The sequence below is a fragment of the Ambystoma mexicanum genome, chromosome 3p, assembly GCF_040938575.1.
Source record: "Ambystoma mexicanum isolate Mex_15411 chromosome 3p, UKY_AmexF1_1, whole genome shotgun sequence".
Taxonomy (NCBI): Eukaryota; Metazoa; Chordata; class Amphibia; order Caudata; family Ambystomatidae; genus Ambystoma; species Ambystoma mexicanum.
In genome coordinates this window covers 1,124,450,599-1,124,464,808 of record NC_090925.1, presented here as the reverse complement: position 1 = coordinate 1,124,464,808, position 14,210 = coordinate 1,124,450,599, and the positions used below count along the sequence as shown (strand labels likewise).

The window sequence follows — 14,210 nt, the reverse complement described above, 5'->3', positions numbered from 1 at the left end:
TACTGCTATGTATTCTTATATTTATGAGCATGTGACCCCCATGCCAGACCCCATGCTGGCGAAGGAACAAGTTACTTACCTGCAACTGTTGTTCTCCAGCATGGGTCTGGCATGGATTCACATGCGAACCCTCCGCCTACCCCTCTGCGGCTCTTCGTTTGGTCATACTGCCACTTTACGTGCTACCAAATCTGAGGATGGCTGCCAGAGGCGGGGCGTAGGGAGAGGGCAGTCATTGGCTGTGGACAGTATGACACACAGATCAGTTATTGGTTACTACTATGAAAGACAGATCAGAAACGAAACTGATACTGATTTTTCTTTAAAGAGGATTCCCAGCCTGACGACGGGGAATATTCATGAGCATGTGAATCCATGCCAGACCCATGCTGGAGAACAACAGTAACAGGTAAGTAACTTGTTCCTTCTTCTGTCTCCAGGATAAGCTCTTTCTCTTCCACAGAGCTTTTCTTTTTGTTTCCTGTTGCTGTCTCACCACTTTGCTTCCAGCAGCGCTCAAGTTGACCTTCCTGTTCCACTTGGGGTGCCTCCTTCTGGCCTGGGTGCCCTTGTCTTTAGATTTTGGCATTTAGGATACAATTGACCACTTTTGATTTGTATGTGCTCATCAACCTCTTCAGTCACTCTTAACTTCGTCTGGAGCGTGCTTCTTCCCCTGCTACGGGCCACTCCCCGGTCACCTAGCATCATAGGGTTCTGCACATCTATCTTTTCTGTACCTCAGTCTCTCTATGGTTCCTGTGCACCAACGTTCCACACTCTTTCTCCAAATTTGCCTCGCCCCCACCTCCACCCGTTGCTATTTGGTCTTGTCAATCGGGGGCAGAGCCAACACTATTGAGTCTCTTATGTTGAATTAAAGCTTTGCCTATTATTCACTGACCCTACCGGGCTTCATGTACCTTATGCGCTCCGATATTTTCAGCAAGTGCTGTTTTCCTCCTTATTACTCCGCATTCATTTTTTAAAATACTTCAGTTTTTCAATTTCTCCTGCCAGCTCCCACCACTCTCCTCTGGGACCAGGTCTCCGCTAATTCCACGTATGAATCGCACCCTATCTCCGCTGGTACCTCTCTACTCAGCTCCATGCGCGGGTAATTCCCTACCACCTTTGGCCAGCTAGATTTTCCTTGCACCCACCGAGTGGGGGGGGACACTGCTGCTGTGGGTCTGGCCAATTTCGACCTCTCCCTGACCTCTTACTACTTCACTTGCCGGGGAAGCTCCTCTCCAGTCTAGAAGTCTGATGCGCGCTCCTTGCTCCATGTACAAATATCCAGCTCCTGGGCCACTGAACCTTATCCCCTCCACTTCAGTGTATCGTGCTGCTCTCAAGCTCTCCCAGAAAGTGTGTGATCCACTCTTTGGATCCTAATCTTCAAATCCGTGACCTCTCCTGTGCGGGACTCCTGCACAGAGAAACTCCACCCCCGTTGTTCTCCCTCACCACCGCGGTCACTGGCTCTGAGCTTCTTCTCCCCAACACGACCGGGGGGTAGCCACTTTTCTCGCAGCTTGCCTCTCTTCTGGCATCAGCCTGTGCGGCGCTCACTTCACCTGGCCAGTTCCTTATACCGTACTGGTGCGTTTCTCTCCTTCTGTACGGACCGCTCCTCTTCTGTTGGGATGGGGGCGCCGATAGCTGCCATCGTGGGTCATCACTTCGTTGTTTCTGTTCCTGGGTAATTTTCACTGCCCAGTCTGCGTCAGTGACTCGGATGCAGAGCCTGCTTTATTTTATTTTTCCCTGGCAGGAGTGGAGCAGAGGACAACGCATCCTCACTCACTGGCGGAATTCCTGATCCATGTTTAATATCCTCATCCAATAAGAGCAGATGCCAATGTTTCTTCAAAATTGTTTGTACTTTGTGGCTGTTGGGTGGTGAATCTAAGTGATTGGTCGTCCTGACTTTATGTGCAAGTAATGTTTGCCTGTGAATCTGAGATTGCCTGTACTCATTTTTTCAATATATCTAAAATATGTTTTTACTGCACATGTAACAATGATCTAGCCAACTTACTCGTAGGGACCATAGAACTAAGTTGCCCCACTTGCGTTTTCTTGCAGAGAGCGCTTTGTTTGTAACGATGACAAGTTCTAAAAAGGTTAATTTGGTTCATATTTGTTTATTTTTCAGGTTTTATTTAAACTGAACCCTTGTTGACTAGCTGTGAAAGGGCTATTTATCACAATGTCTAAAATCGATAAAATGAGTATTCTTGGAGTCAGAAGTTTTGGAGTCGAGGATAAAGACAAGCAAGTTATCACCTTCTTCAATCCATTGACAATTTTGGTGGGTCCCAATGGCGCTGGAAAAACAGTAGGTATTCAACATTTGCTAAAGCATTGGGCTTAAGACGGCATTAGTGTATGGGCAAAAAAGAAATGTTCAGTATTATGTATCTAGCTTAAAAAATTAGGAATTACATTGTCAGATCATATGAATAATGCATTGTGCTTCTGTTGCACGGCCATGTTTTGACCTCTGTTAATATTTGTTCTGGTCTATCCTAATGAATGTGCTTTTGCCTGGTGTTGTAATGGGTCGGTATGCCTCAGAATCTAAGGCACTGTTAGACAATGCTTTGATCCTCAAAGGCACTTAACTGGCCTTAGCATTAGCAATGAGGTTGGCCGGATTGGTTACTTGTATTGCATCTCCTATACACTCCTTTGCACTAGTAAATCCAATCCATAATCGTATCACTAATGGTGCCTATATTTGCAAGAAATGCTGTGACTGTATACCTTGCTGGGCATAAATTCAGACTCCTGAATGATTACCTCAACTTAAGTTGATGAGGTGGTCACCATTGTGTTTGGTCGCAGCTCATTATTTCATGCCTGGAGATCATTCAATTTGTTATTTACGACAGAATTGACTCTTTGTGGTAATGACCGGCAGATTACTGTTGTCAAACCTGATGCTACTTCATTTTGTTGACCTTAGTAGCATTGAATATGGTATTAGAATGCAGAAAATGTTGACCGATGTTTGATCTACACAATTATCCACATTATGGGTATCGATGCCTTTTTAAAAGAAAACTGGTAACCAGAAACGATAAACTCCTACTGTTTATAGGGCTTGAAAATGCTCAGAGTTGGGCAAGCTGATTTAGGGCTCGACAAATTGTGCAATCCGGTTGTATTTCCAAAACGTACTGCTTTCATTATATTTCCCTCCTAGATATCTATGGTGTCTAAAAAGTAAAATTGTTTATCAGTAAGGTAATTGTAGTGTTGGTGGGCCACTTCCAGAGACCCAAAGCTTCTGTTTTGGATCACAGAAATGGTGTTAAGCGTGCGCTTTTTATTTGCTTTGTCTGACTTAAATTAAGTTCAGTATTTTTGGGTGATTTCTGAAGTCCCCGTGATAAATTTATTTCTTGTGGAATCCAGATTTCTGTGACCGTGTTAGTTCAGGCGATTGAAGTAGACATTACATCTGTTGACTATGGGAGTGTGAAATGGCTTAATTTCATTATGCACGAAAATTGCCAGATTCCAGGCAAAATTTGCCTGATCCACCAATTCGGCCTGTAGAGTAGAATTGCCAGTTTGAAGCCTTTTCCCAGACCAAATCTTGTTTTTTGAAAAACAAAATGTTGGTTGTTTGCCCCCTTTACAATTTGCTTGTTCCCAATTTTTATTTTTGGGTGCATTTATGACCCCAACAAACAAAACGGGGAAACAAAATGTCTGCAAAAACAAAAAGAACATTGTTGGAAGATGTGGCGGAAAAGGTAGAAAACCTCCCAGCCACACCATACACCTCAACGAAAACCCGCAACTGATTCCTCTAGTTCCTTTCTTGGTGATGCTATGTTCAGGCAGACTTAAAATCTTGGAACTGCACCGCTTGGTAATACTTGATAGAGAGGGCATGCCAGGCTTCCGACATCCCTGAACCTCAAGTGTTCTCCTAGTCATCCTGTGAAGGGTATCCTTCCTTATAAATGGTATCCCCTCCTTTTGTAGCCTAAGGAATACCCCATCTGACAGCTCTACGGGAAGCATATACAACAAGTATAAGAAGCGAACAAGGATAGTCATGTATTTTGTACTTGTATTTTTGTATTCATACCTGGCAGAATAAACTGCATTTGGGCGCTGATTTCAAATTATGAAGACAATGACATGAGAAAATAATGTAGTCCTGATTAAATCATTGGAATAAATATGTTTTTAAAGCTTTACAGAACAGGAATAGGGAAGTAATGTTTCTTAATCCTATGGGCAGAGAAATCCACAATCGTGGCCCAAAGACAGAAAAACGTCAATCTCCTTTTTGAACATAGTGGGATACAGGTAAATGTACCAATTTTTTGTCCTCAGATCTGAGTGCTCCCGGATGCTTATAGGGGTTAATCTTATTGGCGGCATGTGGGGGAGCCTTTCCGTTCACGCGTTTATGCATCAAGCATAGATATTGAACTCTATTCCTTGGCTCCCCGACAACCAATGTAGAGAAGTTCAGTTTTTTGCCACTGAGGTACATTTTGGGACCTTGAAAATCCCCCTGACTGCCGCACTTTGATTCATGTGCAATATTTGAAGTTCATATTTCAGAATGCCTATTAACATGACATTAGCTTAGTCCAATTTTGACCAGACATCCTGCAAACTATTGGAACATCAGCGTGGTTCAGGAATAGAAGAGCTGACCGAAGAAATCATAAACAAAATACTGATTGAATAGTATTTGTATTTGTATTTTATTACTTGTATTGTGCTCCAGACCCGTAGGTATATGGGCGCATCGCAGAAGAAGACTTACAGCTTAGTTACACAGCATCATCATGTTATCCATTTACACAACACATCAACGTTAGAATGACATAGTATCCTACAGTTGCTGCTCGTCTACGCAGTAGACAGGAAAGTATACTTGTATACAGGTTAAATACACATTATACATAGTCATTGAGTCATATAATACAATTTAGATAGTGTACCACTATTGCAGAGTGGTTCATAAATCAGGAGGGGAGTGACATCAGTCATTAGTTTTTGAGCCATGTTCTGAAGTTCTGCCGGAATTTCAAGTAAGTTTGATCCGCACGCAGAGGCGGGGTTAGAGAATTCCAGAGTGATTCTGCTTTAACCTGGAAGCATTGTCCCCCTACTCTGGACAGTTTGAATCTCGGTACAAAGAGACAGTTAGAGCTGGATGATCTAGTATGCTTAGTGGGGATGGTTTTGATGAATCTGTCTACAAGGTACCAAGGTGCTGCATTGTTCAAACATTTGAATGTGAGTGAGGCAACTTTAAGTTGGATTTTATCATAAGTAGAAAGCCAGTTATTTAATTTGCTCACTTCTGATATGTGCTCTCTTCTGTAAATACCAAGAGCTGCTCTCAAGGCGTTATTCTGGAGGATCTGGATTCTTTTAATGGTAGCCTTCTTGGCTCCAATGTATAGCGAATTGCAATAGTCCAGCTTTGACAGAACAAGCGCTCTTGCCAAGGTAATACAACTGTTGTTGGAGAGGAATGGTTTACCTGCTCTGATTAGTTTGCAGGTGTATGTGGTGGAAGAAGCCATCGAATTGACCTGTTTATTAAAAGAGAGGGTAGTGTCTAAGTTTACACCCAGGTTTTTCACCTCATTGGCGGTCTTAATAAGGTTGTTGTAGATGTTGAAGGAAGAGTAACTGGGTCCAAGTTTTTTAAAAGTGGAGGGGGTGCCCAAGATAATAATCTCTGTATTGTCATCATTCAGGCATAGTCCATGAGTGGCCATCCATGCCTGGATGATGAGGTACACATTGTTCACCAAGGCCAAATCCTTTCCATAATCACCAGAAAGAGGTAGGAGAATCTGGGTATCATCTGCATAGTTAGTGTAGGTGATACCAAGATGGTCCAGATCATCGAAAAGGGGCTTTGTGAAAATGTTGTAAAGTGTGGGAGAGACACATGAGCCCTGGGGAACTCCGCAGGTAATGGGAATAGGGTCTGCTGAGGCTGTAGGGGAGAAGACTCTCATAGTCCTATTACTGAGAAAGGATTGGATCCATAACACAGCTTCGTCGGAGAAGTAGGCAGACGTGACTAGGTGGCTACATAGGACCTTATGATTCACAAGGTCGAATGCCGCTGACAGGTCCAATAGGAGGAGTAAGGCTGATTTACCCATGTACCTAAACTCATCAATTTGGGCCTTAAGGTCGATTAGAGCTGTTTCAGTTCCATGCTGAGGGTGAAAGCCGGACTGTCGCGCTCCTAGCAGGTGATGAGATTCCAGGTGGGACTGTATTTGTGTGCATGCCATTTTGTCTATAATTTTTAGGAGAAATGGCACTGTTGTAATTGGACGGTAATTAGTGGCTATGGCAGGGAGGGTCGAGCGTCTGTTTTTTGAGTCCGGGTAGTACCCAAGATTCTTTAAGGTTACTTGGTATGGTGCCTGTGGAGAATGACGCATTAATACGTTTGGTAATAAAGGGAGACAGATCTCTAGCTGCATCCTTTATTAGTTGGGCCGGACATTGGTCTCCTTTGCAATTCGAGGGTTTAAGCGAAAGGATCATTTTTTCGGTGTCCTTGATAGAGACTTTGGTAAATTTAAATCGCGAGAGGCAGGGAGGAGTGTTAATGGAAGGGGATGGCAGGGGGTTGTTGAGGGAGGGACTGGTGGTAAGTGATGCTTTTTTTGTGTGCAATTTTGACTTGTAGGGTAGACACTTTGTTGGCCAGCGCTTGCTGTATTTTAGAACACCAGGATATGTCTTTTACACAATTGTAAGGAGGTGGTGTAGGCGTTTCATGTTCCTTCAGGATGATGAAAAGTTCTTTAGAGCTAGAATTAGCTTGAGAAATTCTTGTATTGTAAGTGTCCTGTATTTCCTTTTTGCAGAGAGAGGTTATATTACTTAAGTTAGTTTTGTTTTCGTCAGAAGGTAGTAATCTCCATGCTACTTCACATTGTCTTTTTTTTTTGTACGTAAGATTTTTATAGTGGTACTAATTTGATGGTTACAGCCCAAATCAGACTGCCAATGGCAGCCCATTTCTTAATACTTGAGGCATAAATCAAAGGTAGGCCAAACAAGTTTGGGGATGGAGGGAGTGCCTCTGGGTTTTTTAATGGGTCTTTTGAGCCCATCGGTATATTTTCTGTTTATGTAGGATTAACTTGGAGTCTATTCTGGGTCATATATGCAATCTCATTGGTGCATTCAGTGATATTTTCCAATGGCACATTGGGGTCATTAAACTGTAGGTATAGCTGGGTATCATCTGCATATGCATAATGTGAGAGATTAATTCTTATGTTTTTAAATAAGGGCTGCATACAGATATTAAAAATAATTGGGGACAAAAAGGGTACCCGTGGAACTCTGTAGTGTATTTTTCTGTGGAAGTGATGTTCCTAACTGGACACTTTCCCGACGGTCTTTGTTAACGAAACCAGGGCAATGCTTTTTTTGGCAACCCTGTCACTTTTGAAAGTATAGACTGTAGGATATCAAAATTTACTATGTCAAATGCTTCAGAGACGTCCAACACAATCCGCAACGTTAATGCCCCCTCATTAACATTTTTCAGCATATCGTCCCACACTGCAATCAGCATTGTCTCAGTCCCATGCAATGGACGAAACCCAGATTAATAGATGTCTAGGTTTTGATGCTTGTCTAGATGGACGTGTAGCTGAGAGGTCACTTCTTTTTCTAGTACCTTCGCTGGCCAAGGAAGGCCAGCCACTGGCCGATATTCTGCAATATGTTATTATGTTAGTGGTGGTGTTAGGGTGGTGCAGGACAAACACTTCTTTCAGAGGGAAATTGAAAAAAGCTGTTCCAAAATCTTTTAAAGACTGGGCATTGTCTGCGTCATAAACCGGGAATCCATCAAAGGCATGTATAGAAGTTTTGAGATTCTGGAGGATTTTCAGAATAGTGCGAGTCCGTGTCCTTACATTTAAAAGAGGCAGATACTGGCCCTATTTCTTCAGGCTTCTCAATGACTGGCCCTATTTCTTCAGGCTTCTCAATGAAATTAGATTCTATCTGCGTAATCTTGTTGAATTGTTTCTCTTTGTTGTTTAAAAAAGACATTGAAGTCATTAACCAGGGTCTCAAACAAGACCAGGGTGTAGGGGGTGTTGCATTTTCTTTCGGCGTAAAAAAAACAAAAAAAAAGTTTACGCTGTCTATTTATTCTGTAGAAAAGAAGCTTTAGCTAAAACAAATTGCTTTCTTATAGATCCTTAGGGCTGAATTTGCAAGGTCTTTAAGTTTGGCGTCTTTGTTTTCTCCATTTTATTTCACTTTTCTCTATAATTGATTTGTGGTTTTTGAGCTCCAGAATAAACCAGGCATTGGGAGTATTGTTTAGATGTTTAGGTTTTCTAGGCACAATACTGTTGCATACTTCTTCCAGTTTTCTAAAACCAGGTGCAAAAAAACTCCTTATGCCGTCAGTTTCCATAATCTGGGCCCTTATCTCCCATTTTATACAGGTCTCTTCTGGAACGATGCCAAATACCCAATATGGTGCTTTTTCTTTGATAAGTTGTGCCATCTTGGTAATATCGAGGGAACAAATTCTTATAGAATGATCATACCATGATAATGGTATGGTATCAAGCATGGCAAACCCAGGTCCCCTCACTGCCAAGATATCAGGTCAGTGCCCCATCTTATGTGAAGAGAGGTGATCAGAAGAATTTCTGGTAGTTTAGAAACAGTTGTATTATTCTGAGCTTCTAACCATATAGTCATTCTGACAAAGGCCATCCGTCCAAACTATGATACTGCTAGCTTGCTCCAAGTCATTCATGGTGACCTGAACTTCAGTGTCATTATAAATAGTTAAAACGGTTTATTAAAATCATCCTGAATCCTTGTTTCACTACCTTCCCTGAGGAAAGTCCACTTGTAGTCAAAGTCCTTCTCGACATCAAGAGCTATCACTGCAGTTTGAGAATGGGATTTCTGGGCACATCTACTAAGTTTATTATCCTCTCTGCTGCTCCTCACAAACCATGACTGACCCATGCTAATGATGCCAGGAAGAGTATTCTATTTGCAAAATCGTAGCATACAATTTAGCATCAGAATTTAAAATGGTGATGAGATTGTATGAGGTTCAAAGAGTAGGACCCTGAACTGTCTTCTGGATGACTGATCACCTCGCCTCATCCATTGTAAAATGGCAACTGTCACTATGATTTAATTAAACAGGGTATGGAAGGGTTCAAGCAGCTGTCTGGGAAATGTCTTAGTACTTTCCATACTCTGCAGTGTGACACTTTTCCACACTTGAATCCCATTCCCTATCATTCCTCCTTAACATTAAAATCTTGCATCCTTAAACTTTCTACACTCTTTTTAGACGACAGACCAGGCAAAGTGCACTTCCCAGACTCCGACCTTATCCATCTTCTATCAACAACCATTATGTCAATTTTTGAAATTCGCTATCCAGCGGCTACTCGTGCAACTATGGCAACCACAAAGCAGGAGTCAAAAAGAAAGGTGTAGGGATCTTACACGGCCACAACTCACACTATGTTGGACAACATATTAGCTGATAGGGAGGGAAGATATATTTTTCTATCGGGTGCCCTGGAGGCTCGGAAGATAACATTGACAACTATACATGTACCTAATCAAGGGCAGAAGGTGTTATTTAATCAGCTAGTACACAAACTTCTTTCTATTGTTATAGGCTGTTTGATCCTGGTGGGCGATTTTTACCATAATTTCGACACATCTCTGCACAAATTTGGGAGGGCTTGAGGGAGAGAACTCTGGTGGGCAGGACAGGCCTCTAAAGCCAAGCTGCGGTCTCAATGTTTGGCATATACATCACAATCGAAGCAAGCATATATCATACTTTTTGCACCCACACACAATTTACGGTATGCAGTGATAAAATCGTGGCAAAAATGTCGCCTGCGCAAAAAATCATGGCAAAAATGCTGTGGTTTGACCCGGTAAAGGTGTACCCCATTATACCATTTAAGGGGGGCGGGGGTGTCCCCCGCTTCCCTTAAATGGTATTGAGGGTTGTGGGGGTCCCCCCTGCATCCTTTACATGGATTGCGGCGGCAAAACCGCTGCGATATTTTGCGTCCACAGCCATTTTTGCCACGATTTTAACACATGGAACCCAATTTACACCACAATTGATTGCATTATGCTTGGGGACACCATTGTTCCACTTGTTAAGGATATTTTATTTCCTGACCATGCCCTGATCTTTTGGTACTACCTGCTATCCAAAAAATAGAAAAGATCAATGATGTGGAAGCTTATGTTATCTCTCTTGAGTGAACTGGAGCAAGAGGTCAATTTCCTGGAGAACCTTATCCATACACAAAGTGTCTTTACTCAATGGGAAGCTTTTAAGACCATAATGAGGGGTAACTTTCTGGAAAAAGCAGCCAGGATGAGAAAATTGCGCACTGCAGAATCTGAGAAACTCCTCGCTGAAGTATTGATGTTTGAGAAACAATATAGAGCGTGTGGCCCCCATAAGGTCTCTCAGAGGTTACTATCGGTGAGAGCACAAATTAATACTATATGATATGATTTTGCATTTATAACGCGCCTGTACACAAGTGTTTCTAGGCGCAACAAGACAAGGAGGGGCAACAAAGGGAGGACATAATAACGATCTTACTAGGCCTTGTCATTCAGAACGCGCAAGTCCATGGAAGAGGGAAGGGGAGAAGTGCCAGGGGGAGGGGAAGTGCAGTTAACTCACCAGTGCAGCCAGCAGATACAGACCCTTAAGTGCTGAGGAGCCCCGAAGCAGTGCAAGGGCAATTGTGCATTCAGGAGCCTTGGCCTGAGTTCAGAGGGTGACCAGTGCGCAGAGCAGTCGGGTGCATCAGGAGGGGAGAGGAAGAGAGAAAGCGGAAGCGAAAAGGAAGGCCTTGTATTGCTTCCGGAATCAGAGGGGGGTTCTGCTCAAGTTTGAGAGAGGCAAGGAGGCTGTTCCAGAGGGAGGCCGAGGAGATAGATCTGCCCCCAACTCTCTGCTTGGAGGAGCGTCTGACCCTCAGAGTTGGAGGTGGATGAGCAGAGAGCTTGAGAAGGAGCTATAGACTCGTAGACGGCAACAACACAGAACATGCCCTTCTTATGGTAAACCAGCGTTGCTTAAAGCAAGGTAAGAGGGCCAGACATCTTTTAGCATACATGCTTAAAGCCAAAAGAACTGCCACCTTCAATATCCGCAGAGGAGATTGAAAGAAGGCGATTGGGGAAAGGTGTAAATTGTCTCGCTTCAGGAATTACTGTACCTCTTTCTAGTGTGCTGAAATCTCAGAGGGGCATGGCATCTTAGATTTCCTTAGTAAGTATGACTTGCCCTCTCTGTCTAAGGAAGAGGAACTTCATATTGGGCTGAGGAAATATTGTTTGCCTTGATATGTAAATTGGCTAAACCCAAATATGTTTTCAGTCATTCTTCAAGTAATGTAAAGTGGTTTTATATAGCGCCCTTCTGCCAATAATGTTGGCCTTACTGCACATGGCTCTGTAAGAAAAGAGGGCACAGTGTGTTAGTCGTATAGCGAGAAGGCAGATGTAGAAACGTGTGGTGTTGATGGATGCATGTCAGAAATATCTGTTGCCTGTCGCCGATATGAAAAGTTGTTTGTGGTTGCCGTGGACAAGGCAGGTTAGTCGCATAAGTAGTCCCAGGATAGCGGATTGCAAAAATTGCAATTTCAAAAATGTACATAATGGTTGTTGATGGAAGATGGATAGGGTCTGAGTCTGACAAGTGCACTTGACCTTGTCGGTCGTCTAAAAGAGTGTGGGTAGTGTAAGGATGCAAGATTTTAGTGTTGAAGAGGGATGAGAGGGAATGGAGGAGGGGAGTTAGGATGTTGCTTCTTGGCTCTTGGATGTAGATTTCAATGGGATTCAAGTGTGGAAAAGTGTCACGCTACAGAGTATCGATCAATCAAATTGGTTTGCCACAGACAGTAGTGCGAAGAGTTTCACAAATAGTACGGCCTTTCCCAGACAGCTGCTTGAACCCTTCCATACCCTGTTTAATTAAATCATAGCATCATTTGCAATCTTAAAATGGATTAGGCGAGGTGATCAGTCATCCAGAAGACAGTTCAGGATCCTACTCTTTGAATCTCATACAATCCTGTCACCATGAAAAATGCTGATGCTAAAGTCTATGCTACGATTTTGCAAATAGAATATTCTTCCTGGCATCATTAGCCTGGGTCAGTCATGGTTTGTGAGGGGCAGCAAAGAGGATAGTAAACTTAGATGTGCCCAGAAATCCCATTCTCAAACTGCAATGATCGCTCTTGATCTCGAGAAGGACTTTGACTACAAGTGGACCTTCCTCAGAGAATGTAGTGAAACAAGGATTCGGGATGATTTTATTAAACAGTTTTCACTATTTATAATGGCACTGAAGCTCAATTCACCATAAATGGCTTGGAGCAAGCTAGCAGTATCATAGTTTGGGCGGATGGGCTTCGTCAGAGTGACTATATGGTTAGAAGCTCAGAATAATACAACTGCTTCTAAACCTCCAGAAATTCTTCTGATGACCTACCCTTCACATAAGATGGGGCACTGACGTGATATCTTGGCATTGAGAGGACCTGGGTTTGACATGCTTGATACCATACCAGTATCATCGTCTGATCATTTTAGGTCACATTAACCTAAGGGCGAAGTGCTTCACACTAAAGAGGAGCGATATATAAAAATGCAAAATTACATTAAGTGTCACCGGTAGGGAGTACGGGGGAGTAGGCAAGTGGAGCTCCCCCTTTAGCAACTTTGTGAAGATTAAGAATGAGCTTTAAAGAGATCCACAGTTGGGCTGGCTTTGGTTGTGTTGGTAACGGGTTCTAGTGGAGTGCGGTGAATAGGGAGATGGAGCAGAAGTGAGAGGACGCACAAGGGGGGGCATGGGACAATGAGGTTGAGTGCAGAGGAGCAGTGGAGGGGGAACAAGGTGGTGGATACATGGATACAATCAGACAGGTACTGAGGAGCAAGACCAGTGATAGCTTTGTAGACAAGAGAAGGAACGTGAAAAGGGAGCGGTTGTGCATGGAGAGCCAACCATCATGTTGTTGTTGGGTAGAAGTGGGGAAGGATCTGGTGGGTTGTAGAGAGTGCGGGCAGCAAAATTAAGGACTTTGTCAAGAGACTAGTTTTAATAGAGCGGGAAGGCCAAGGGGGATGCTTGAGCAGTAGTAGTAGTTTGCTCAGCACGAGGGTCTTGATTTAGAATTTTTGTAGAGTGAATAAGAAACTGACACATTTTCCGAATGTTGAGGCAGTTAATACGAGGCAGAGGCTGTGGTAGTGATAAATTCACTACTGACCAAATCAAATCATGTAAGGTTTTATTTTAGTAGAACATTAATTGTTTGTAAATAGAAGCACTTCGGCTGTGGCTTGAGGCTTTCGGTTACAATTCATTACGACAGTAAAATCATTGTTTTATATTTAATAAAAACGATATGCCTTTTTACAATGAAAAGATTTTTTTTTCTCAAATCAATTAGATTTCTCCATTATATAAATGCATGTGCAGTTTAATTTGTCTTCTCAGCCATTTTGGATATGGAGAAGAAGACTAAATGGACACTTAAAACAATCAAGGTTATTCTTTTGCAAAGACATTTTGCCCAAAATGTTAAAAAAAAGGTTGTCTTCATAATGGCCATGTTAACTTTAGTAGCCAGGTACTGAATGGGGAAAAACATGGTAACGGGCAGTAACGCTTCATGTTAAATAGACAGTCCAGCCATCTACACAAGGAAATCATTATTAAGATTACAGGCCATGACATCACCCAGTCAATCATTTTGATTACATTTTTTATAAAACATAATGTTGCGCTGCATACAAAAAGTCTATCCGGCAGGCTAGAAAAATCAGAATTAAGATTAGACCATAACACTTTAGATCAGGATTGGCTCTTAATAAACACGTTTTGTTAGATATGCCTAAATTCCTCATATAAAGCAAACTCTACAGGGGAGTGGTTAAACAAAACGTACTGAAACACCTGGCATGCGGATTCCATGTGTGGCACAGTTGGTAGACAGAGCTGACCCATAGAGCTGAAGGGACTGACTGGTTTGGCTAAAAACCAGCAGCAGCTATTCTAATATATTAAGCAACACGAGTAGATCTGATTGCTGATCTGCACTGTAACACGTACTAATTTT

At 42.6% G+C, this 14,210-nt stretch overlaps 1 protein-coding gene across 5 annotated transcripts in view; it reads left to right on the top strand.

Moving 5' to 3' along the window:
• Window positions 1-14,210, top strand: part of RAD50 (RAD50 double strand break repair protein) — a 1,278,308-nt gene that overhangs the window by 126,559 nt on the left and 1,137,539 nt on the right. For 4 of the 5 annotated variants that reach the window (XM_069652502.1, XM_069652503.1, XM_069652505.1 and 1 more), the window contains one exon: window positions 2,162-2,344. In XM_069652502.1, the coding sequence (XP_069508603.1) occupies window positions 2,216-2,344 (129 nt within the window). In that variant the 5' untranslated portion in view covers window positions 2,162-2,215. Of the gene's footprint in view, window positions 1-2,161; window positions 2,349-14,210 lie in introns of those variants that run through there. The other variant, XM_069652506.1, reaches the window with a different exon arrangement.